Genomic DNA, 26,389 nt, shown 5'->3' with positions numbered 1-26,389 from the left:
AAATTAACAGTAAATGTTGAATGAATATTTTACTGTTTCATTAAAAAGGGGACAAAATAAAAGTCCACAGTATTGCAGGTGAACAATCACCATGTAAACTTCTCCATACAATATTTTAAATGTTTCATTTGAGGTATTTTAAGACTGAAGCTGAATGGCTCTTTGCTCTAGTTTTTTTTATTACACTTAACATTTGTTATTTCTTTTGGTGCCAAAACAGATTTCATGGGTTACAGGGCAATATCCTGGATTGAAAATGTGTATGAATGTACGTGTGTATGTCCACCAATCCCCCCACATAAATACACACGTGGAGAATACACACACACACACACACACACACACACACACACACACACACACATATATATATATATATAGAGAGAGAGAGAGAGAATCATATTCTGTATCTGTCTGAGATATATTTTTCAGTGTATGCTGCCTACTGTTCCTCAGAAAACAAACTAGTATCTTGAGATAAGATTGTTAAAGATTAAAAAGGAAGGGTTGGGAGTTTGGCCTAGTGGTAGAATGCTTGCCTAGTATGCATGAAGACCCGGGTTCAATTCCTTGGTACCACATACATAGAAAAAAGCCAGAAATGGTGCTGAAGCTCAAGTGGTAGAGCTCTAGCCTTGAGAAAAATCCAAGGACAGTGCTCAGGCCCTGAGCTTAAGCCCAGGACTGGCAAAAAAAAAAAAAAAGATTGAAAAGGAAGAGCTAACTGATCTTAACATTATTATCAATTACTACTGTTTTCAAATGACATGATACAAAATGCAGACTTTTAAGACATACTCTGAAGTATTGCCAAGAAAATGAAGTTATGTCTTTGAATATTTTTTACTCTAAATATTTTTGATGTTTTTATTTTAAAATAGAATCCTGTTTACTGATGAGATTAAGGCAGGGGAATCATGAATTTGAGGACAGTTTGGGATATGTATGTATGTATATATGTATGTACATATGTATCTATAGCTTGGGATTAATACATACATATACATATGTATGCATATACATTCATAAATGTGTATAGAATCCTGATTTGTTTATCTTAACATTGTACATTTCATTTTAGATTATGTAAGAAAATTTGGAGAACACTTTGCATCATGTCAAGCTGGAATATCTAGTTTTTACACAGAGGTAATAATAGTTCAATGTTGAGCATTATTAATGTGTTTATATAGAGAGCTTTAATTCTCCTGAAAGTTTAGAGGCTTTCAAGTAAAAAATCGTATGCTGCCTTGATAATGTCTCTTAACTTTGTATTACAACTGGATTTTGCTACTCAGTATTCCACATATATACATTTGAGGAAATTAATATTGAAATGACCAATACTACCCAAACCAGTGAAAATCTATACTTTCATTAAGATAGTACTTTCACTGAGAATTTAATGGAAGCTTGAAAGAACTTCACTGAGTTATTTTTAATAATCAATTATTGAAAATACTTGCCAAGTAGAATATTTTTTCTGTGTCTCACTTGGGGAGAAAAGTGTCTATGAGTCCACACTCTCTCTGTTATCTGATATATTGTATATATACTTGTTTGGTTATTTGAAAGAGGATAAAGAAGGGGGGGAAACAAGATGGGGGTGGGGGCTGGGGGAGGGAAATGGGGACCAAGACATGAGAAAGAGTATCAATGTTTGTGAAGTAATGCACCTTCTCTCTGGTGAATATAATGTAACCCTTCTATTACTTACAACAAAAAATTTATTGAAAAAATAAATTATGATCATTGGGAGATTTAAGAATTCAATAATATCCTGCTAAATCTGATGTAGTTCTAAACTTTCTTTTATTCTGGTACTCTATGCACTTAAGGAATTCATTTTTTTACTTAATGGAGTATCAAACTTGGGGTGTATCAAACTTGGGGTTAATAATTTATGTAAATATTAATCATTATTTTTAAAGGAGAATCACTGAGGTAATATAAAAACCTGTCAAAATATACTTGTTTGCTGAAACTTTTAATGCTAGCCAGGGCCCTCTTCATTCCAAACTTCCATCTGTTTCCTTCTTCACAATTCCTATTTATGATAAATTATGCCTCAAATATTAGTGGACATTTTTTACAGCCTAAGCTCACACTGTTTTCTAAGCTCACTGAAACTAGTCAGTGGTTTTTGCAAATTGAAATAAATTAAGTCTACTTTTACTCACCGGTAACACATGATTATCTTTATAATGAGTGCTAATAAATTACTCACATATGATTTTCTTTAGCAGAACCCACATTGCCTTTCTCCCAAAAGCTTACTCAAGTGTTTAATTATTCTGTCCTTGGTTTAAAAGCCTACTGATAAATGTGAGAGTTTCAGAATTTCTTGTCTGAGCTGCTCATTTTAGATATCATCCCTTAGCCAGCTTCTCTGGTTTTATTTATATATTTTAAAAATTAATAACATGCATATATTTTAAAAATTCACTGTGAAATTGTGTTTGCTTCACTATTACGTGGGTCTATAAAGAGAGACTGTGAGTGATGAACTTTAACTTTGAAGTAATACTCTATTGTTTTTTTCTCCTCCAGGATTTAATTGTGATGGGAGCTCCAGGATCATCCTACTGGACTGGCTCTCTTTTTGTCTACAATATAACTACAAATAAATTCAAGGCTTTCTTAGACAGACAGAATCAAGTAAAATTTGGAAGTTATTTAGGTACTGTAAAAAGTGATCAAATTATCTGTGCCTTACAGCTACTGAGCAGTTTTATACTTTTAACAGTATTATTTTTTTCTTTTTTTCATATATTTTTATTGTAATTAATAGAAGGGTTACATGATATTTGCCACATCGAAGGTGCATTAGTTCATACGCATTGATACCCTTTCACATGTCTTGGTCCCCATTTCCTCCCCCCACCCCCACCCCTCATCTTGTTTTCCCCCATTCCCTATCCAATTTCAAATAACCAAATACAAATATATCCGATATATCAGATAACAAAGTGAGATACTATAACAATATGAGATAACCAAGGGACAGCAAAAGAGATGAGAGATAACACAGTACATTAAGGACAACAATCACTCATTATATGGCTTTTGTTTCTATATCCTAGAGGTCCTTTGATTTAGCATCATACTGTATGGCCTTATGTATCAAGGTTTTGCTCTATTGCAGATCTCTGCTAGGAGAGTCAAAGGTTTCTACTGATTATGACAAATGAGGGAAACCAGTGAAGAAATGCTCCACAGTATTATTTTAAAGAGTCAATGGACAGTAGTAACTAAGTGGTTTAGGAGCCAGTGCTTTAATAGAGAAATTGGTGGAAATCAGGGAGTCTTTATTGAATGCTTAAAACATTTTATATACTATCAGTTCAGATGTCATTTTAAGAGTTGTTTTCTCCTTCTACACAGTGACTAAGAATTTAAAGATGACATTTCCAAATTCTAGGGACAAACCACATGTGTATCAAAATTGATTAAAGTGTAATAAATGACAATTTTCAGTGCCCCTGTGCTTAGTGACTAGCATGGGGCTCTTGACACCAGTCTCACTTGATTTTCTGAGGAGTGACTGCATACATTGTGCCCATGGTATGCTCTAGTTCTTATTCTTTTCTCCTTTTTCTTGAAGGGTATTCAGTCGGAGCCGGTCATTTCCGGAGTCAGAAGTCTACTGAAGTAGTTGGAGGAGCTCCTCAACATGAACAGATTGGCAAAGTAAGAATTACCTTTACATCTTCAATTTTTACCTCAAAAATTCATACTAATTGCATGAGAGAGTAATAGGAACTGGACATACTCTAAGGAAAGAACTATTAGAAATGATGAGCTGAGTATCACAGTAAGTGAATCTGTGAAAGATCCGTTGGTTTTAGAAGAAATTTAGCAGAAAAGCTTTAGGGATAGTTCCTCAATGAAGCTTCACTGTCCTATAACTATACATTGTTTCTAAATTAAAATTGTATAACAATTTCCAGGGAACACGTTTACTTCTTGACATTTAGTAACAGAAAATCAAGGTAGCTATATGTTTTATGGTAAGTCTAGCAACCAGAAAGTTATTTCTGGTTCTGTGTTTGCAGTAATGTTCTATGAAAATTGTTCACCCAGTTTTTCTGAACCTAACTTTTGAAAAAGCAGGCAAAGGCTACTTTCTATGCTTTCTATATGAGATCAATGGGCCAATTCCTGAATGAGCATTTTATAAGCCAGGTATATTAACTTGAAAGTTAATCTCTAAATCACTTTGTTCAAGTATTTTTACATTTAAGTGTTTCTGTATTTAATATTCTGCTCAATATTTGGTTGAGCAGTTGCATAATATTTGTATTTGGTTATTTGAAATTGAATAGGGAAGAGGGGAAAACAAGATGAGGGGTGGGTGTGGGGGGGAGGGAAATGGGGACCAAGACATAAGAAAGGGTATCAATGTATGTGAATTAATGCACCTTCTATCTGGTGAATATAATGTAACACTTCTATTAATTGCAATAAAAATATATGAAAAATGGACATTTTGATCAATTAGGGTAAGTTGTTATTTTAAAGGGAAAATTGTAGGTGAATGTTAGTTAATTCTTCTGATTCTGTAATTGCAGGCATATATATTCAGCATTGAAGCAAAGGAGCTAAATATCTTATATGAAATGAAAGGTAAAAAGGTAATATGTCTCCACCTTTGAGTAGCTGAGAGTATTTGTGAGTAGCTCCATTTTGTTCTCAATGGCTGGATGTGGTTTGCTTTGGGACAGCTTGGTTCATACTTTGGAGCATCTGTCTGTGCTGTGGACCTCAATGCAGATGGCTTTTCTGACCTCCTCGTGGGAGCACCCATGCAGAGCACGATCCGGGAGGAAGGAAGAGTGTTTGTATACATCAACACTGGCATGGTAAGTCTGATTGCCCATGAACTGGAAGCCATTTGTGAATTCCGATTGAAATTCAAACTGTTGTAGATCCAGAGTTTGAGGCTATAGGGTCTCATGCTTGTTTTATGGATGTTATATTGATGCTCTAGAAATGAAATGGAACATAGTGATAAATGGGCAACTATTTAATTTGGATCTTCCAGAAATAGGAGACAAAGTGTGGCATTTGTCTATTCACTGCTTGTATGTGTTTACTACAGTCCTTCAAGATTCTTTTCACTTTTATCTGATACAAAATGAATTTGAAAGGATACTCCAAAGGGTAGATCTTCAAGTATTTCTACAAGTGAGGATGCTTGTATAATTGAATAAATTACAAAATATTACTGGAAATGGAAGAAAATGTCCATTTCTTGATTAGAAAACAACTACAAATAGGATGCTTTGATAAAATACAATTCATGTTGATGTTATTCTTGGTAACCACTATGAAATAGACATAGTTTAACTATATATACTGTAGGTTAGATGTTGAACAATGGTTTCAGCTTTGAATAATGAGTGATATTTTTAGTAGAATTCGATGCCTTGATGATTCCATTTCAAGAGTTCTATTGGTCTTATCTCACAAGCCTTGCTTCTCGACATTAAATCAAAACACAGTTGATAGGGCCCTCGTGGGATCATCTTGACTGTTTGGTTTCAAAACAAAGAGTGTGCTCATGAGAAAACAGCAGCGTGCATTCAGGATTAAATGAAGTTCAAGAAGATACTCGTAACTTCTTTAGTCAGAGTTTTCAGATCACATTCCTATTATAGTCATCAGACTAAACTGCCTAATTTAAAAGAGAAAAAAAACACTAGTCTTGCAAAACTGGTTAAGTTTCAAAGTCCTGAATTTTGAGAGGGCAAATTATTTGTGCATTGAGGTTTCCATTAACATAAACTTAATAACAAAAGCATGTTGCCTGTTCAATGATCATCGATAATGGTAAATCCCACTTACTTTCTCCCGTAGCATTTCATAGCTCTCTATTTATTAATTGTTTTCAGATACTTACCACAGACGCTGCAAATGTGTCTACTTTTTCTCTTTAGAATTACTTTTTAGAACAGTTTAAACAGCAGCATGTAAATCATAAAGTATACACACTGACACTTTAAACTTCAGGATAGAAAATAAAGGTGCCAGTCCTTGATCAAAGAGCAAAGCCCCATTCATTGAGCTACACTCTTCCCTCTCGTCTCACACTTGCCCAGAGCCCTTTTGTGGGGTTAATTTAGTAATTAACTTTAGCTTTTAAGCCCTTCGGTATAGATTGCTCTTTTTCTTCTTCCCATCTAACATTGTACTCCATTTGATCCATCCATCACTTTAACCTGAAATGGCACTAACCACTAAGTGGCACAACATTTACTTACCTGGTTTGCAGCTGTCTGTTCTACTGTACTGCAGATGCTACATGCAGAGGAATTACCTGTCTTGTTTACTGTTGTTTCCTTGGGACTTGCAACAGGTGCTTCAAAATGACTTTTGCTTGAACTTGAGAAATAATGATACTTGAATTACTGGATTTCACCTAAATCGACTAAAATAGCTCTCAGCTTCCTATCAAAATGCCCTGCTCTCAGAGACTGCAGAATACCCAAGGATGAGTGATCACTTTTTTCTGAAACACTTTCCTAGAAAGGCTTTGTTATAAGTCAAATACCATCTGATGACACTCTTTTCTAGAAAGGCATTGTTATAAATCAAACATCTTCTGACTTCTCTGGAGTCCCTTCCCTCTTTCCCTTTAAACATTTGTTCAGACACCGAACTGTTTTAGTACTCTAACTTGCTGAATTCATCACCAGCTACTAGGGGGCAATGATTATATATATATATATATATATATATATATATATATGATCATACATATAATTGAGTCTTCTATCTTAGTTTATTTAGATAAAAAATGTTGACATTTAGTGACTATTTCAGGGGAAAAAAAGGCTAACAAAGGAACTGAGAGTAATCTTATCCCTGAACCCAAGATCTAAGGCGTGTAGTGTGATGTAATGCTTGAGCATTGCTAGAATGGGAATTTCCCAGTTAGAAAATCAAAGCCGAGGAACACTTCACAAGGAGAATGGCACATGTGTACTTAAGGCTGTTGAATGGATTTGATTTGTTTGAGAAGAAAGACTTCCAACTGGCACACTTTTTCTCACCAGGGACTGACCCAAACAGTTTGTAAAGAGGTCCGCCTGCTGTTATTATAACAGCTCCTTAGTGCAGCAGCATCTTAATAACTCATCTTCCAACTTCTGAGATATCAGTTCCATTGTTGCTAAGATAATTTCAGTCATGTCACTCTTCAACCCTTTGACGCCGTATCTACCTGAAGTGCTGGGCTGTGAGACTGCAATGTGACTTTGTTGTCTTGTTTATTACTTGGGCCGTTCTTTCTAGCTAGTTTTCTTCCTCCCTCCCTCCCTCCCTCCCTCCCTCCCTCCCTCCCTCCCTCCCTCTCTCTCTCTCTCTCTCTCTCTCTCTCTCTCTCTCTCTCTCTCTCTCTCTCTCTCTCTCCTTCCCTCCCTCCTACCTCCCCCCCGTGTGTGTGTGTGTGTGTGTGTGTGTGTGTGTGTGTGTGATTAATCGAAGATACGAGTCTCAAGAACTTCCCTACCTGCTTTGACTTTGAACTAGCATCTACAAATATCAGCCTCCTATGTAGCTAGGATTATAGGCATAGCCATTGATGCCTGGCTCCAAATTTCTTAATAGCTTTCTTTCCTGGCCTCGGTTAGATTTTCCCCTGACTGTTTATTATTTCTGCAAAGCAGTTTGTACTTCATAGCCATTTTCATCCTTGAGCTAAATCTTCATCAGTACTGGATTTCTGGAGGCAAAGACATGTGTTTTCTATCCACATGGATCCTTTCACCTGCCCACTCTAAAGAGTGAGAGCTCAATAAGTATTTGTTAAATTGAATTATCAAAATGATTTACTTGACTTTCAAAACTATAGGGATCATGAGTTTGACAGTTTCATTTGCCCTCTGAGCTCTAATTATACTATTATATGAGTTGACATATTCAATAAGTATTTATTGAAGTGAACTGAAATATGTGTACTAAAGCTTAGCCTGTAGTTTGTCCAACTTGTTTGATGCATTAGAAAAATCCATATCCAATTATAGCAGTAAATCATGTGTGAAGTTGTCGAGTTTTATCATGACACCTTTCTCTTCCTTCCTATCCAGGGAGCAGTAATGAAAGAAATGGACATAGTACTCATCGGAAGTGACAGATATGCTGCAAGATTTGGAGAATCTATAGTTAATCTTGGAGACATTGACAATGATGGCTTTGCAGGTAATTAAGAGTATCCAATTTGTGAATTCACTGTTATACTGGTTCACAAAACAATTTGCAGGAAATGAACTCTACAAGTTCACACTGAAGGAGGGTGGGAGGAGGGAGAGGAAAAGTGGGAGAAAACATGGGAAGGGGTTACAATGATCAAGAAGCAATGTATCTACTACCTGACTAATGTAACTATAACGCCTCTATACATCACTGATATTAAAAAATAAACATTTAAAACCCAAATCTCGCTTAAAGAAAGAGTAATCAATTTGATTTCTACTTTTAAAATTAGTGATGAAAGAGCAAAACAATCAAACATTTTGTGTTGCTTGACTCTCTGTTGAAAATGGAACCAGAATTATTGTGCTATCTAGATTTTTTCTTTTTAGTGTTGTATCTAACCTCTCAACTATTACTAATCTTCACTATTGTTAATAATGGGTGATATTCAAAATGCTTTCTTTTATTGATTCTAAGACACTATGGATTATAAGATGCTTTTTTTTACTCTAGATGTCCTGAAATTATGTTGCCTGTTGAACTGTAACACTCACAAATTTTTAGAAGGATCCTAGTTTCAGAAATGTGCCAGGGAAATGAAATCTTACCTTGACTCCAGTGGACAAGAGTGTGTCTCAGTGCATAAGGCTCTGAGCAACCCTCCCTGGAGCCTGGCTGCAGAGCTGGACCAGCTCTGGAAGGACTCTGTTAGAGGCTCCCTGTACACCTGAGCCCTTGGGAGAATTTGAGGATTCCAGGGAAGAGGAAGCAGTAGTGAGGATCAAATGGAGCCTTGGGGACAATGGCTATTTACCAACTGATTCTGATTCTTATGTCTACGATATTCATAGATTAGAACAATCTATGTGCCAGGAACTGTTCTAATAACTACTCTGTTTAGAAATGGCTATTACCATAATCTCACTCTGTGAATGAGGAAACCAAACAAGAGCTCACATCACCCCAACAATAAAAGAAAAGAAAAGAAAAAGAAAAAACAGCAGTAACAAAAATATGAAAAGAAATGGGTGCACTGTTGCATAGCTGCGATTGCTCTCAGCACCTGACTGGGGAGCCCATTGCCTCCACCTTACAACAGCATTCTGCTTTCTACTGTACACAATCCTGGGCATGAAGATGATATCATTCATTATCTGTCATTTGTCACTGTAAGAGAGATTCCTTAGTGTGTCTTAGGGATTAGGAGTCATAACAGTTTTCAACTTCATTCTTTGTCGAGAATGTTGTCCTTTGCCATTATTTCAATATTCCAATAGATGTTGCCATTGGAGCGCCACAAGAAGAAGACTTGCGAGGTGCAATTTACATTTACAATGGCCGAGAAGATGGGATCTCCTCCACCTTCTCACAGGTAACATTTTATTCTTGGTTCGAGAAGAAGATTTAGTGGTGGAAGTATCCATATCTCCACTAGTTTTGTAGAATTAGTTTTCTTCTTTGTTGTTTCAGATTGTTAACATTTTCAGTATTTTCATACAATGGTAGTCTTATTTTAAAGCACAGTAAATTCTTAAATTATTATTTCATAAATACAAGGTATAGTTAGTTCATTTTCATTTTAGCTTGTTTCTCACCTATTAGAATTTTCTCTGATTTTCATCACATCTATATTCTTGAGGTAATAGCTGTATGGCTCAAAGTATGCTCATTTGGATTTGATTAACTGGCTCACATTGTAAATAAAGCAATATTTTATAAAAATCACACAGTGAGATCAACCATGTATACTATATCATGTTGATCAATGTAGGGGCAGTAAGAAGATTTTAATAGACATTCATGATCAAACTCATTTTTCTGTCTTGAAAACTCAGGACACATCCATGCACAGAAAACAAATCTACATTCTCATGCAGGAAAGAGAACCAATAATGTTTTTATTGAAACATTAGTCAGTACCATTATTTTTGACTATTTTTATTTTCTTTAAGTAGTTACACAAAAGAGTAGCCATTCAACCGATCACTTTATGAATATAATGCCACTTGATCAATGTCACACATTTTAACATTCTCACTCACCCCTTCTACCCTACCTTTTCCCTCACTTTTCTTAATTTTTGGGTTATATATTGATTTTGCCATTTTACAAAGCAGTTTATGTGTGCAATCCATCTTAATCTGTGTCATACCCCCTTTGATCAACCCCTTCTCTTATTTTTGTCAATTCTTTGGTATATACAATGTATTCTTGCCTGCCTTCCAACCCCTTCTCTCAATCATTCTTCTACCTCTTTTCTCTTATTCCCCTCTTGCAAGTAACTGTGTCCTGGGACACGTCTTTGTAAAGAATTATGCTTTTTATGTTCTCCAGAGAGTCTGTTATATTCCAATACAGTTATTTTAGATAAAGCAAAAATGCTGCCAAGAAGTTCTCTGCATTTAATATGAAAGTTATGTACTTAGTAAATGATACTAATTTTCTTTCTATGGGCAACAGCCTGATATTTATGTCAGTATTTGACTGTGAAATTAGATTTATGGAATAGAGGATGGATGGTAAGTTGAGTTTTCCTTGTAAATACTGGTATTAATCTAAACACAGGGGCTTTCATCATAAGTAGGCCCCACTACGTGATTACATGCATCCTGTTTTCCAAATAACTTCTTTATTATTTATGTTGTTCAAGGAAGTAAACACAGAGCCTGTAAAGTGACTTGAGGAGGAAAACTAAGAACTGCTTTTTAGTGGAGAAATTTATATTCTACACAATTTTATCTTAGTTCACAATAAAAATTTTAGTCAGAAAATAGATGCCTATTTCAAACTGAAAAATTTAGTGTCTCTTAGAAATGTCTTATAAACTGCTCCATTATATATGGCAACTCCTTTCTACAATTACTTAAAGATAATTTTTTAAAAAAATTGTTAAGGAAAAGAATTGTCTGACAACAACAAATTCATTTTTTTAGTTAATGTTCTATGGCAGAGAGGGAACACTCACTATTTAATAAAAGCATTGGTTTTCCATTCAGTATCTAAAAACTGCTTCCAACTCCATTGTCCTATTTTTAGAGAATTGAAGGACGTCAAATAAGTGAATCACTAAGGATGTTTGGACAGTCTATATCAGGGCAAATTGATGCTGATAATAATGGATACATAGGTGAGTATAGAATTTTCTATATCTTATAAATTGGAGTAAACCCTGTAGTTTATGGTGCTTTGTTGTGGACACACACACAAACACACACCTTGAATTTAATATTCCCCACCTGTATTTTTAAAGCTTTCTTCCAAGAAGAACTAGATGTAGCCAAACAATTCCTCAGTTTTTTAAATTGTTAGTTACTTAATGATCTATTTCTTTTTCATAAAAAAAGCTTAAAACATCCATGAAAATCAAACATACGATGAAGCAAAGAAAGAAAGAACTTTTTTTTAAAGTTAAAAGAAACTTTGTGGGTGAATGTTTAGATCCTAATAATTGAATTTTATTTTGGTATACATTTCATATCATAGGCTTCTATCACAAAATCTGTTTAAGTTTGATTATAAAGAGATGCATGTTATCGTCATTACATAGATTCAGTCCAATGTGAGATGAATCTTAAGATGCTATTCTGTCTTTTCTACTGAATTTTCTCTAAGTAGAATGTTGGTGTAGACAAAAGGTTATGTGCAGTTAAGTATTTATGGTTGAGAAGTAAATCTCTCTGACTAATGCTGATCATTAATCTGGGTGGTTGTTTTTTATCTTCCAGATGTAGCAGTTGGTGCTTTTCGCTCTGACACGGCTGTTTTGCTAAGGTAAGGTAGATACATTTCACTGCTTAATGATAATAGGACTTAATTGGAAATGATGACAGGCAACTTCTAAAAGCCATACTAGCTTGATGTAGTAGCCTCATAGTAGCCTGACGACATACCTTTCAATGTCCTTCACTGCAATGATTGAACTTAAGGATAATTTCCCCACCTGGCATAATATAAAAACCAACAACTCAGCAGATAAAGCAAATTCTGTAAATGTTTAAATGAAAATTTCTTTTGATCTGTGCCCAGAAATGTAATCAGTGTGTGTGCCCATAAATATTATGAAGGCAGAATAATGGAACTTGTTAGTCAGTGGAAACTGACAAAATAAGGATGATTATCAGAGGAAATATCATTCTGCATTTAATGTTGCAAATTTGTTTTCTTTCTCAGGACAAGACCTGTGGTGATTGTTGAAGCATCTTTAAGCCACCCAGAGTCAGTGAACAGAACAACCTTTGAATGTATTGAAAATGGTCTGCCTGCTGTATGCATGGACTTAACACTCTGTTTCTCCTATAAAGGCAAAGAAGTCCCAGGTTATATAGGTAAGTGTGTCTGACAGAACCACTGCCAGGGCCTGATTTGAGAATGCTGTTCCCGTTTTAATATTGCCGGCATTGTTTGGGGTCTCTTTCTCTTTTCCAATGGAGGTATTCTTAGAACAGAATAGAGTAGCCATTGAATTTCATTTGCCTTATCTCTTGTTGGATTCTTGAGTTGTTCTAATCTAGGAATGGAAACCCGCAGTAATTTAGAGGTTGTGTCAGGAAGTAAGGTAAGAGTATCATTCACTGGATCCTCTGTGGCGAACCAACTGAGCTTCATCTGTGAAATCACTTTAGTCTAAAAGGGTTGTCACTGCGCTTTATCTACCTTGTTGAGTCCTTTATTTTTAAATTTAGTTAACTGTGCAAGAAGTAAAACTTCATGTAGTCATTGTGCTGTTTAACTGAGCCACATTCCCCAGTCCTATTGAGTTTTATAAAACCTAGAGCTGTGTTAAAGGTAGGAAACTTGAAGACAGAAAGTCCCTGTGTTGTTATTATGTCCTATTTCAGTAATTGAAGAAGATAACCCAGAGTCTAGATTTTGTTTCTAATTTACATATATATATATATATACATTGTGTGTGTGTGTGTGTGTGTGTATAATTATATGCTGTCACTAAGAGCACCCGAGCTAGCTTCCTGCCCATTTTTCTAACATGGGCAACTCTTAATTGCCTCTAGGGAGAGAATTGCACAACACTGTGCAATCCCTTCCCATATAGTTTATCGCTATTTTACTAACAAATTAATGCTTCTGGTTGTATTGGATTTAAAGTAGTATTGAAATAGCTACTACTAAAATTGTCCCATAGTAAGAAAAAAGCATGCTTGGGCTCATCAATTGCTTATGAATAATTCCCCAAAGCCCTATGATTGGGCTGGGAGGTTGGCCTACTGGTAGATTGCTTGCCCAGCATGCAGGAAGTCTTGGGTTTGATTCCTTGGTACCACATACATAGAAAAAGCTGCAAGTGATGCTATGGCTCTAGTGATAGAGCACTTGCCTTGAGAAAATAAAAGGTCAGGGACAGTTCCCAAGCCTGGAGCTCAAGCCCTAGGACTGAAAAAAAAAAAACCCAAAACCATGATTCTCTCTCAAGACCTGTGTTGATTGTGCTCCAGACTGCTGTCATCATGCTGTACACCATGGAATCGATGTTGCCATTTCAATTTGCTTGTAATGAGATAGACAGACTGATCTGATCTTGTTGTGTCTGCTATATGAGTCTCACTTTTAGTAGTGCTCTGGAAAAGTCCTGACAGAGAGATTTTGTAACAAAGGGTAGACAATGCCTTCATTTATTTATTGAGTAGAGAACCAGCATTTTGGGAACATGATCCCAGAATGAATTACACATTAGCATAGACAAGATGATGATTATCTTTCCCTCATGTAAAACTAGACCTTCTTGTACTGTCAAATAGTATTCTAGATTTTTAAAATATGATTGGGAACAAACACATAAAATTCATGAATAATCACATTGCTATTATAGAAACATGATTTAAAATTTATGTAAAGTGATTCCTTGGTAAAACAATTCACACAGTAAGTATATCTCATGTAAGAATGTTTTGCCTCTTGCTGGGATTGGTTTTTCTTCATCCTCTTTCCATTTACTGGACTAAACTCAGGGTGATGAATTTGGAGATAGCTGTTTCAACTGCAAATTTTCTTGCCCTCATATTGGAATCTGGTTATTATAATTTTTAAGTCAATTGACTTGGACTTTTTTATATTCTAAATAAAAAGATAGCTGCAAGATTTGTTTGAAATAGGTGAGAGTAATATAGGTTTCATGCTTACATGTCCTTGGAAAAAGTAGATAAAATATTTCCAGACATATCAGTTGCATCTAAAATATGAATGAGCATTCCAGGAATGATTCAGGTGCTTTAAAATATCACTTATGAATTAATTGCTCCTATGTAATGAATGGCAACTTGGCAGACTATCAGACTGAGTTTCCTCTTCAAAGAATCTATTAAGATTCAGGAAATGGGTTCTTATTTTCTTGGTAATATCTGACTTGTTTATTATTTTATTTTTGTATAGGAATATCTTATTTACCAGATGAATATATAATATGAATGATTTGAAATAAATTCTATCAGACCACTAGACTGAAAAAAGAGTGTATGTGTTTGTCCAGAACAAATACATGAGGTTCAAACTACAAGCTAATAGAAACATAAAGGACAAATAATCAAGGAATAGGATTGGAAGACAGTTATGAATAAACTGTTTCTAATAGGGTTTGACTGATAAGCCATGTGTATATATTATAAATGAAAAATTGGTCAAAGGAAGAGAGCAAATCCCTCAAATCAGAAACACACAGAAACTAATGAACTTAAATATATGCAAAATTAGCCATGTAATTTACACAAGATTAGTCCAGTTGACTTAGCACAGAGCTCTGTGCATGCTTACTTAGTTAGATGTTAGGTGAACAGAAAGGACTTCTGATACTGTGGCTTAGAAGCTTCTGGGAGGAGGGTCATGGAGCTTGAACTCTGGGCCTGGGCAGTATCTCTGAGCTCTTCAGCTCAAGGTTACTGCCCTACACATTGAGTCACAGCCCCAATTCCCATTTTTCTAGTAATTAATTGGAGAATTACAGTCTCACATTCTTTAGTTCCTGGGGCTGAACCACGGGTTTGAACCACGATCCTCAGCTCTCAGCCTCCTGAGTAGCTAGGAATTTTTATATTAAGCAAATAACTAAAGGTATTGATAATAATGGAGACTTCACTAGAGGTATTGATAATAGGGGAAACTTAGAGGTATGCATAGGCATCTGTTAAGTTTTGTTTAAGCAGTACTTGGTTGAACTCAGAGCATCAAGCTCTCCAGCCAGACCCTCTAACACTTCACTCACACCTCCACTAGTCTTTCTCAATGGATATATTGGAGGCAAAGTTTTACTTTATGCTCAGGCCAGTCTAGGCTATGAATTTACTGCTTCTGCTTTCCCATCTCTCTGAGAATGGCAGATGTGTGACATAACACACAGCCATTAATTGAGATTTTCTTCCGTACTGTTTTGCCTGTGCTCCTTCAAATCTCAGTTCTCCTGTTTTTATCTCCTAGTTTAATCTCTTAATTTTGAAAAATGTTATTCTGGTTCTTCTTTCATATTTAAGATTAGTTTTTAAGCTATCTAATGTAAAGAACTTAAGGTATATTCAGCATACTCTAGAACTATCCCCAAAAATAATAAATACAAGGGGATAATTATTTGTATTAACTGCAGATCTCGCCATTCTTTGCAGTTTTGTTCTACAACATGAGTTTGGATGTGAACAGAAAGGCAGAATCACCATCAAGGTTTTACTTCTCTACCAACGGCACATCCGATGTGATGAGTGGGACCATTCAAGTATCCAGCAGAAGAGCTACCTGTAGGACACATAAGGCCTTTATGCGGGTAATGTAAACCATCTTTTATACCTGGTATTGTTAACACTTCCTAATCTATAACCTGTTACTCCAGCCAGTCTTAGATAGTCCCAAGTTGGATGATTCACAGGCTGATTTCTGAAGTATACCTGCTTCACTTTTACCACATTTTGAAATTTGCCTTTCTCCTTCCTGTGACTGCTATTTTTCTGGCCCTGTGTATCCACTTGCTAGGAAATGTGCATACTGACTACTGTTGCAGAGATTCAAACCTATTCCATGGCTAGATATTATTTTTTAGTGGGAGATGGCAGTGATTTGTGGGAAGGCGGGAAGTTGATTTGTTTTTCATGGGACTCCAGTGAAGCAAGCTCCAGTATGGCTGCATTTGGATTCTGTCTCTGTCTCTGTGCCAGCATCATCAAGTGTGTCAGTGGGAACTTGCACAGTTGTGACATGGGTGGGGATCATCTGTGGGCCAGGATGACAGTGCTCAGGATGCTTTGGGGCATGTACTGCCAAAGAACAGCCAATTTCATGTGTCTTTTTATTAAAACGCCCAGTCCCAAAATGATCATCATACTCCCCACATTGGTCAACTGTTAGCATATGAAGCAGTGCCAAGCCTTTTTGATGAGGGGACAGATTCTCATCAGAGACTCTATTGTCAGAAGAAAAAGCCAAACTATTCTCAGGATCCCTTTCTGGAATCCCAAATAACAGTCTCAGCTTAGAACTTGATTTTCCCTTAATAACTTATTCCAAGCAAATTCAAAAAAAATCACCAAAACTCCAATATACTGTGTAATACTAAGACCAGCCATTTCTATGCTATTTCCTCATTTCCCCTAATAGTTTTTTTTATTGTTTTACCAGAATACAGCTATTGGAGGGTTCACAGCCAAAATCATTGCTGTTCTGGTTCACTGCCAATATTGATGGCCTGGTAGGGCTGCTAGAGGTTCTTTATTTTTCATCCTTCTTTAGTGTGGATTTCCTCATACAAAGTCAGTTTTAGGGATAACTTACTTAGACTGTTAAAGGCTGACTTTGGATAATTACAAAAAGCACATTGTGTTGAAATTATAAGAATGGCAGCAAATTGAGATGGTTATGTTTGTGTTTTGGGGGCATTGTTCCTGTGGGGAAAAATTATATAAATTATAAGCCTTCTTCAAAATAAGCTCATGGTAGAAATTAGAATGTAGTAAAGGTTTCTATGTTTCTATAAACATATACCTGTAGTGTTGCCATGGTTCTGAAAGCAGTGCAATACAACATTGGTTTTGAGCCATATTGTGAATGTTTATCTGTAGTCCAAAGTGTTAAATGGGGAGTTCAAAAAAGAGGATCATTTCCTTGAATGTCTTCCTTTCCAGTTGGAAGTTATTTTGAGAGTATCTTCCTTTCTATTTGGAAGTTACTTTGCTTTTGAGCTACCATTTACACTCACATATAGGAAGGTGACAGCCCTGTGTGAAAAGCAGCTGCCTAGTTCTGGGTTTGGTCCAGAAGCTCTTCCCTGAATAAAGTCATGACTTGCATTCCCACTTTCACCCAAGGCATTAAGAAACATTAACCCTGATAATATCTACATGTGAAAGCACAGAAGGCAACTCACATTCTTCTACCTTTCTAACAATAGCCAAAAGGAAACTAGAAAGTGTCCATGTTGCCTTGATGGATTGTGTCTGTCAAAAAACATTTCCAGTGTCAGAGGTGTCAATATACATGTGCATTGTATTTCAATATTCTTTACAATGAAATGTCACACTTGTCATTCATATATTTAGTCCTATAATCCCCAACTGTTAGAATACTCCCTAGCTGCTGGTTGGGCCCACTTTACTTGTACAATTGTCCCTGTTGGCCCTGCCAAATAAGTTCAACTTATATCTTTACTCAATTCTCTAGCTATTTAATGAGTAACTACATTGTGTTCGATACTGGTCCAGCAATCTCATTCCTGAGTATTTACCCAAATGATCACAAACAAGGCCATAGCTACCAGAACAGCTATGTTTATTGAAGCATTATTTACCATAGCTAAGATATGCAACCAGCCCAGATGCCATTCAGTAGATGAATGAATCAAGAAAATGTGTTATGTATACACAAAAGAGTTCTATGCTGCCACCAGCAAGAATGACATTGCCTCATTCATAAGGAAATGTATAGACTTGGAAAAAATATTAAGTGAAGTAAGCCAGACCCAGAGAAACATAGCTGTATGGTTTCATTTGTAACAGTTAACATATGTCTAGGATAGTCCTAACAGAGGATCATATTAGCTCAGTAGCTATGTGCATATAACCATATAAAATGATGTCAGTCGAAATGAACTCCAAGGTATGGAAAGAAGATGGTTGTTTTTAATGTACTGTTTAAAGTTCTTTCTTAAGTTTTTTTTTTAACGCCCCCCTTTGGGTTAACCCCTGTAGTTACTGCTTTTTATTCTGGTAACCGGCGTCTTATATACTCATTTATCTGAGTTGGGGAAGGAAAGGGGAATAACAAAATGGTAAAACGAAGGACAAAGGGTGAATCAATGCCACAGCAACAGCGCTGCTCACAAGATGCTAGGCTGGAAATGAACTTTACAACTTGGGAGAAGGGGAATGGAGGGGGAGAGAAAGTGGAAGGAAAGCAGTACCAATGCTGGACCAGAAATATACTCATTACTTTATGTATATAACTAGAATCCTTCTGCACATCACCTTTACAACAAAGGTAAACTAAATTAAAAAATAATAGCAGGGCATAGGCCACATGTAAGAAGGTAAGGCTCAAAGACAAATATCACATCCCTTGTTGTGTGGAATTTAGTTATTATTTGGGAATAAAGAAGAGACCATTAGACAGAGAGGGTGATAGGGGTAGACGTTATTCAAATACATCATATACAAATATTAAAATGTCGTAATGAAGCCCACTGAAGCATTGGATCAATCTAAAGTTAAGAAAGATGTGGATTGGGAAGTGTGGGTGAGAATGTTGAAAGAGATGACATTGATCAAGATGTAATATACTCATAAACTTCTTTGGTGAAAGGCAACTAATTTGTACAACTACTAAAAGATAATAACAGTTTTTAAGGGAAAACTATGGCATACAAAAAGCTTTAAAATATAAAGAAAACACAGTTCTTTCAGATTTCATTCTAAAACCTGAACTATTGCCAGATTCTTCTCTCTTCATTGTATTTTCTAGTTTGGTGTTAGAACTTCTTGGAAAACAGGTTACATTTTTAACAATCTGGTAAGCATTGACATCGTTAGCATTAGAAATTCTACATGTTACTCTTCTGAGAGAATTTAGAGCCACGTGTATTATCTGAAGTTTTCTTAGCATACATGTCATAATTAAAAGAATGCCATATAGAATTATTTTGATAAGAGGGGTCAATTATTTTCCCCCATAAGAAGTAAAGAAAAAAATGTTTTGGCTTTATAAATTTTTTCTCCATTTTATTTCAGTTGATTATAATTACATAAAGCTTCACTTTTTCTCATAAGAATCAGGAAATTTTTGTGTTCTACTAAAGTAGAAACTAGAACTTAAATGCACAACTTTATTAAAGAACAAGAGATTTTAATTTTTGATTTACTGAAATATACAAGTATTTGCACTCATTTTAGATATTAGAATAGCTACGATATATTTCCCTTACTATTAGCTAGATGATATTTATTGGTTGATCTTGATAAAAACCCATATATTGAAAATTCACTGATATTTGAAGAGAAGTATGTTTTACTGAGGTAATAAATGTAGTAATAAAATGTGTCTAATTTTCATTAAAGCTAGAAATACTTGGCATAATTGCTGGCCCTGTGACAACTTTTCCCACAAATATACTGAAACATAGTAAGTTCACTGATGTCAGTATGTTATATTACAATCAATTAACCTCCTTTCCTAGGCAGACACAGAATTATTCTTTTCATTTTTGGTTGGACCACTTTCCATTACAGCAACTAAATACCTGAGAACAATTAAAGTAAAGGAAGAAAAATGTGTTTTGACTCATGTTTTCAAGGGCTTCAGTCCACAGCCAGCTAGCTCCGTTGTTTCTGGGCTAGTGGTGAGGCATAAGGCTTCTCACCTTGTGGAGCTAAGCAGCTGCACAAGTGAGAGGAAAGGACAAGAAAGAAGCCCTCAAAGATCCATTCCCCTGACTGAAATCCCATTTCCTTAATTTCTGTCACCTCCCAAGAGTCCAGCAGATTGAGAAGAGTTCAAGATGCATCACTTTCTAAATGTCAGTACCACTGAACCTTCATTGGAAACCAAGCCATCAGCACACGAAGCTTTAAGGACAGCACAGAGCTAAACCATGACATGGATTGCTTAGCTATCTGAATATTTGGTTTCTGAAACACAGAAAACAAATTATTCTTCTGCGTAATTCGTGTGTGTGTGTGTGTGTTTGTGTGTGTGTGCATGCGTGTGTGTGTGTCACTTTGGTACCATTTAGTCATATCTCCAGCCCTTTTCACACTGTTCAATTTTTAGCAGAATCTCACTTCTCACTTCCTGCCCAGGTACATGCCTGGAGTTCAGTCCGCCTATTTTAGGTTCTCCATCTCTAGGATGGCACATTTATACCACTGTGACTAGCTACCAGTTAAGAAGGGTCTAGTGAACTTTCTGGAAACTTGGGTTGGCCTCAAACTATGATCACCTTGTCCTAGCCAAGATTATAGATGGGAGCCACCAGCATAAAATTATTATTAATGTATTAAATAACTTATAAAACCTATCTTTCCATAATTATTTCAATGAAATGAATATTCATTAGTAAATATTTTATGTGTATTACTTTTGTCCCATTTGGTTATATCATTAACCAACATATGCATATATTGTAGTAACATATCATTTGATTCAAAGCAATTATTTTTTTAACTGTAGAATATTATAAACTGATCTGGGGCTGGAAATTTGGCCTAGTGGTAAGTGTGCTTTGCCTAGCATGCATGAAGATTCGGGTTTGATTCCTGGGTACCATATACATAGAAAAAACCTGAAATGGTGCTGTGGCTCAAGTGGTAGAACTCTAGCCTTGAGAAAAGCCCAAAAGACAGTGCTCAGGCCATGAGATTAAGCCCCAGATCTGTCAAAAAAAATGAACACATTTCTTCTGAAAAATCTAAGTGTGATCAAACTCCTTAACTGTACTAATATTTTATATAGAAGTGGATTATCACAACATATATTAATTCTTTTTTAGATTGTAAGGTTTTGAAAGTAGGATATTATCATTCATGTATTTGTAGTATTATATTTTATTATGCCTAGAACAATTAATTACAGAAGTGTCAGGGGAGGTGAGGTTAAGAGAAGGGGATAGATATAAGAAGACAGGAGGGTGGGAGAATTCATTCCCAATATTCAGTGTTTGAGTGTGTGTGTGGGGGGGAGTGTGAAAATGGAAATAGGGTTGGGTCTGGGAGAAATCTAAAAAGATAATGAAAGGGGGTGACACTGATAAAGATGCATTGTACTTATAAACTGATATATTGAATTGAAACCCCTTTTTTACAACTACTTAAATATAATTTAAAAATACAGAAAGAACACCTTATAAACAGATTCATGAATGCTGTATTTTCAGTACTTTTAAGGAATTCTGTGTGAGGAAATTAGGGTGGATTCTATTAGGAGGGGCATTTTTCTTAGGAAGGATGTCCGTTTACAGGAAGTTGTAGACTCAAATGTTTGATAATTCTCTCCCAGTTGTATGACACTTACTAGATAAATAGGCTATAGTTTTACATGATTGTCCTGGTTCAGTTCCTGCCTATGACTTGGTCTTACCATCAGAATCAGGAAGGTATCTCAAAGCACACACATTATAGGTCTTCCTCAAAACTATTCTCTACTAATTGCCCAGCTATTTAAATAGGGTATGAATTAGATGGCTGTCCTCTTGGTTTATTTGTGTGAGCAATGATTATTGATGATAGGCTGTAATAAGAGTGGTAACTTCCCATTTTGTACCCCGAGACTCTTCACTGTAAACCCCTGATAAATATTTTAAGCTTGACATAATTTTTAATTTGGTAGTATATTCTCTTCCCAATACATTTCAAATATATGTATACAATAGGACAGTAGAAGGCTCAAAATACAGATTTCCATGAAATTCAGGCAAGAAGCAGAATTGGTGTAATTTTAGGCATGTGCTAATTTGCATGCTTGTAGGTGCTTTGCTTTATGTGATTATACATAAACTTAGGGCATGGTACTATTATTTTTAATATAATAGCACATGCTTATCCAAGTGAAAATTTTAAAGCAAATTATTACCTACCCTCTCAAATACTTAATTTGTCACTTTAAGATGTTTTTTGTGTTACAGCATTTGTCTTTAGGTGGAGTTGTTAAAGTTAAGTAAGTGTGAATGTCTGTCAAATACAGTTCTTGCAAGAGTGCACTTTCATTTTATATATTGAGAAAAGAGCATAATTAATAGCTAATTAGGATAATGAAAGTAATATACACCAGATGTAGAGAAGACCTTGTGGAAATTTAGTATGAATTAAATAACATGTGAGTTGGTCAAAGCAAGCTTGTAGAGAAGAATTAAAACAGTGGACATGTGGAAGTACAATCAATGGCTGTCTAGCTCCTGCACCTAGGGAATAATTTAATCAAGTTTGCTATTGTAATGCTCAAGGCTTCAAGCTGTTTCATTTTCACAAGTCAATAGCTTGGGATTTGGCCCTGATTTGTGGCATTCCTATATAATCAAGATTAGATACCAAGAAGTTTACTTATCAACTTATTTAATAAAAGTATCTCTATGTAGAAGGGAAAAGTAATCAGATCTACTGACTCTTTGAACTCACTCTCCAATCAGCCAGATACTGTTTCATTAATAGGTCCCTAATATTTGTTACATCACTCTCTTTCTATTTAATGCTTACAAATTGACAGTAGTCCAATTTTTTATTTCTTCTGAATTTCTCCCTGCATTTATTTTAAGAAATGTATTTATTGTAATCCTTGTTTTCTTCTATACCTATATTTGAGGCATTATATGTAGCCATTATAATAGCCAATAGTTCACATAATTTCTGTCACTTTACCATCCCAACAATGTATCATCATCATCATCATCATAACAAATTATCTCATATGCTGTGCTGCTATTTTCACACAAGGGAACCAAGTTGTAGGTAGGTTACATTAATTGTCTAGGTTACTAATAGGTGATGGTGGACTCCACCAGCACTCCACTTCTACAACACTTGCTCTGACCCCTGGATACTATCACAACGAAGATGTTGTCAGTGAGAAGAAAACATTTTATCCCTTTTTTCTAATTATATAAGGATATCAAATTAAGTACAGCATTCCAATTCTGAAATAACAATCATTAAATAGAACAATGGCAAATTGCCTTATTTCTTAGAATGTCTGCCTATCACAATCACTGGTTTCTTATGAGGAAATCAAGCTATAACACTGGAGTATGGCTTAAGGTACTATGTCTAGCCTAGCATGATTCAATACACTTGAATCTCTTTACTTGTCAAGAAGTTTGTTGAATGTATTCTTTAAGGTAAGAATCTGTAGATTTGAATGGATGAATGAAAAGTAAAGCCAAATTGGACTTTAAGATTAAATTGTTAGTATAAAGATGGTCCTCTCAAGTCCTGAGAGGACCTTCAAGTTTTGTTACACTTAGGATATTTATTCTACAGATTTGTCATGGGACTGTCATATCATATAACATGTCAATTGAACTTTATTACAAATTCTCATGAATTAATTTGTGAGTTACATCTTATAAGCTATGCTCTTGATAAGGAGAGGGTCTCTTTTGTTCAATGCACTTTGGAAATCATATTTCTGTCCAGAAAGAGCTTGGACAAGTGTTTTTGTAAGAAAGATTATATTTTATGTAATTTGCATATAATTGTTTTAGGTGTCAGACACTTTTACTATCTGATGAAGTGCTTTACTTAATTGACTCTTAAATGTTTTCAAGTTATTTCCTGGTTGAATATTTCTGTTTTTGCACACACATATTAAAAATGTCATTTTAGTATTAATTTGGTATATTTTCTTTTAATGGAAATACTAATAGATATTTAATGAAAAGATAGTACAGTCATTTTAAGATTATGACAAACATCTCCTATAAAGACAAAAACTGCCTTTAGAAATAAAGAGTAAACTGTATTAATTGACGAGTTGTAATGAAATTAAGAGTGTGTCTTTAGGGTAGAGGATAATAATTTCTTTAATCTTTTTATTCAAACATGTTTGTTCACCACACATCAATATGAATAGGATTGAGGAATACAAATTACTAATAGATTAAATTTGAAAGTTACATACAGACTAGATTTCAAATAGATTATAGTTCCTGTATATCTGTTAAATATATCTAAGAAAATTTTTGAAGTGTTATAGCACAATAAACGTAAAAACTTCTAATGATAAAAAAATTTAATAAAAACTAAGATATAAACTTTAAAGATATGAAGTGAATAACTTTCCTTTGTACGAGTCATAATTGGTTGCAAAATACAATGGGAAAAGGAACCTAAAAAGAATGTTTTGTGATAGAGATATAGCATCAAATCAGTCCAAATTGAATCTTAAGATAACTGAGAAATATAAGAAAGCGTACTTGATTACGTCGAGTGTAACACCACTTATGTGCCTATTCACTACAGCATAATATAAAATGGGATATAATGTTGAGTAGAATCACTCAAATGATTGACAGCATTTATAAATAAACATTTGGACATTTTTTATAATACCGAGTGACAAAAATGCATTAAGATAGTATGAAAGGGAATGTGTCCAAATGTGATTTTTGAATCTATTATTGAATTGTTTTATTTTATTTGTTGAGTCTAGCATATGAATTATAAAAGCTTCCATCATGCAGTTTTATGAAGCACTATGTGTATGCATACATAGCTGTCCAAATACACTTTTACAAATTAAGATTTGCTTTGATTCTGATTGAAATTGGCCTTATGGAAGATAGAAGTTATATGCATCTATCTATCTATCTATCTATCTATCTATCTATCTATCTATCTATCTATCTATCTATCTTTTTGTGATTATTTTGTGTTATTAAGCCCAATGGCTTTTAATTTCCTTAGAAAGATGTGCGGGACATTCTCACTCCAATTCAGATAGAAGCGGGTTACCATCTTGGGCATCATGTAATTACCAAACGGAATGCAGAGGAATTCCCTCCACTTCAGCCAATTCTACAGCAAAAGAAAGAAAAGGACATAATTAAGAAAACGGTAGGCTCGCTTTTCTCTGTTCAAACATCATGTGATAGGCTAAAGAGTTTTTTTAAAAACGTCCTATAATTCTAAACAAATGAAAAGAAATATGTGGATTCTTCCTAACAATTTTATGGATTTTTAAAAATAATAATAGACCTATGTATATTTTATTTCCATGTTTATTTTTTTCTGTTTCCTGTAGGATATTTTCTCAATCTGCATTGAACTACAACAGTTATTCTTCATTTTATATATATATTAATTTTACATCATTTTCATCTTGCTAGTGAAGAAAAATGCATTGCTAGAGAGAAAACACAATGGAAGGACACTGAACCATGAGTTATTAATTCCATGCCATCATGTGATTCCGTTTACCTTCATCTTTCTCACTTTTGTCCCACTTTCTCTTCAACCTCTCTGTCCTTCTTATGGATCCTTTTTATCTCACTCCAAAATTCCTGCTCATGTTTCTTAATTTATAAACACAAATAATCACATTGAAAAAGAATTTCCTCTCCTCTCCTTCTCTCCCTCTCTCTGTTCCTCTCTCCTCCCTGCTCTCTCCTCTCTCTCCTTCTCCTTCCCCCTCTTCCCCTCTCTCCCCTCTTTCTCTGTCCCCCATACCTCTTTTCCTATCTTCCTCTTTCCCAGATCTGGGACTTGAACTCAGGGCCTAGGCTCTGTTACTGTGCACCTTTTGCTCAAGATTAGCACACTACCATTTGAGTCACAGTCCCACATCTAGCTTTTTCACTGGTCAATTGGCAATAAGTGTCTCAAGGACTTTCTGACTCTAGCTGGTTTCAAACCACAATCCTCAAATCTCAACCTCCTGAGTGCTAGGATTCTAGGCATGAGCCCCTATTGTCTGAATTTCCCTTTCAAAAGTTTCATTACACACTTTTTTAGCCACTTCTCAGGAGCAATTGCACTTAAAACAGAACCTGCATCATAATTAATTGAGCTATGTTCTAAAGTTTATCCTAAAAGGTTTCATGTTCACGAACAATTCATTAGAATTGTTGATTGTCATGTGTTAGAAGTATCTACTACCCATATCATAAAGTTGTCATTAACAAGATATGTTTGGGCATGGTCAGAAGCACACATTTAAACCCTTAGGAAACGAACAAATCATAGTACCACAAAAAGGAAAGAAAGTTTTTGACAGCTAATATTCTCCAAAT

At 35.2% G+C, this 26,389-nt stretch overlaps 1 protein-coding gene across 1 annotated transcript in view; it reads left to right on the top strand.

The window, feature by feature from the left end:
- Positions 1-26,389, top strand: part of Itga4 (integrin subunit alpha 4) — a 72,588-nt gene that overhangs the window by 19,268 nt on the left and 26,931 nt on the right. Inside the window, 12 exon segments of the mRNA XM_090342526.1 lie at positions 1,082-1,149; positions 2,551-2,680; positions 3,605-3,690; positions 4,572-4,634; positions 4,725-4,862; positions 8,091-8,202; positions 9,474-9,568; positions 11,233-11,323; positions 11,922-11,967; positions 12,367-12,521; positions 15,801-15,955; positions 25,065-25,214. Coding sequence (XP_090198652.1) covers positions 1,082-1,149; positions 2,551-2,680; positions 3,605-3,690; positions 4,572-4,634; positions 4,725-4,862; positions 8,091-8,202; positions 9,474-9,568; positions 11,233-11,323; positions 11,922-11,967; positions 12,367-12,521; positions 15,801-15,955; positions 25,065-25,214 — 1,289 coding nt within the window.

The sequence above is a fragment of the Megascapheus bottae genome, chromosome 12, assembly GCF_031878675.1.
Source record: "Megascapheus bottae isolate mThoBot1 chromosome 12, mThoBot2.hap1, whole genome shotgun sequence".
Lineage (NCBI taxonomy): Eukaryota > Metazoa > Chordata > Mammalia > Rodentia > Geomyidae > Megascapheus > Megascapheus bottae.
This window is presented reverse-complemented; position numbering and strand designations above follow the sequence as displayed.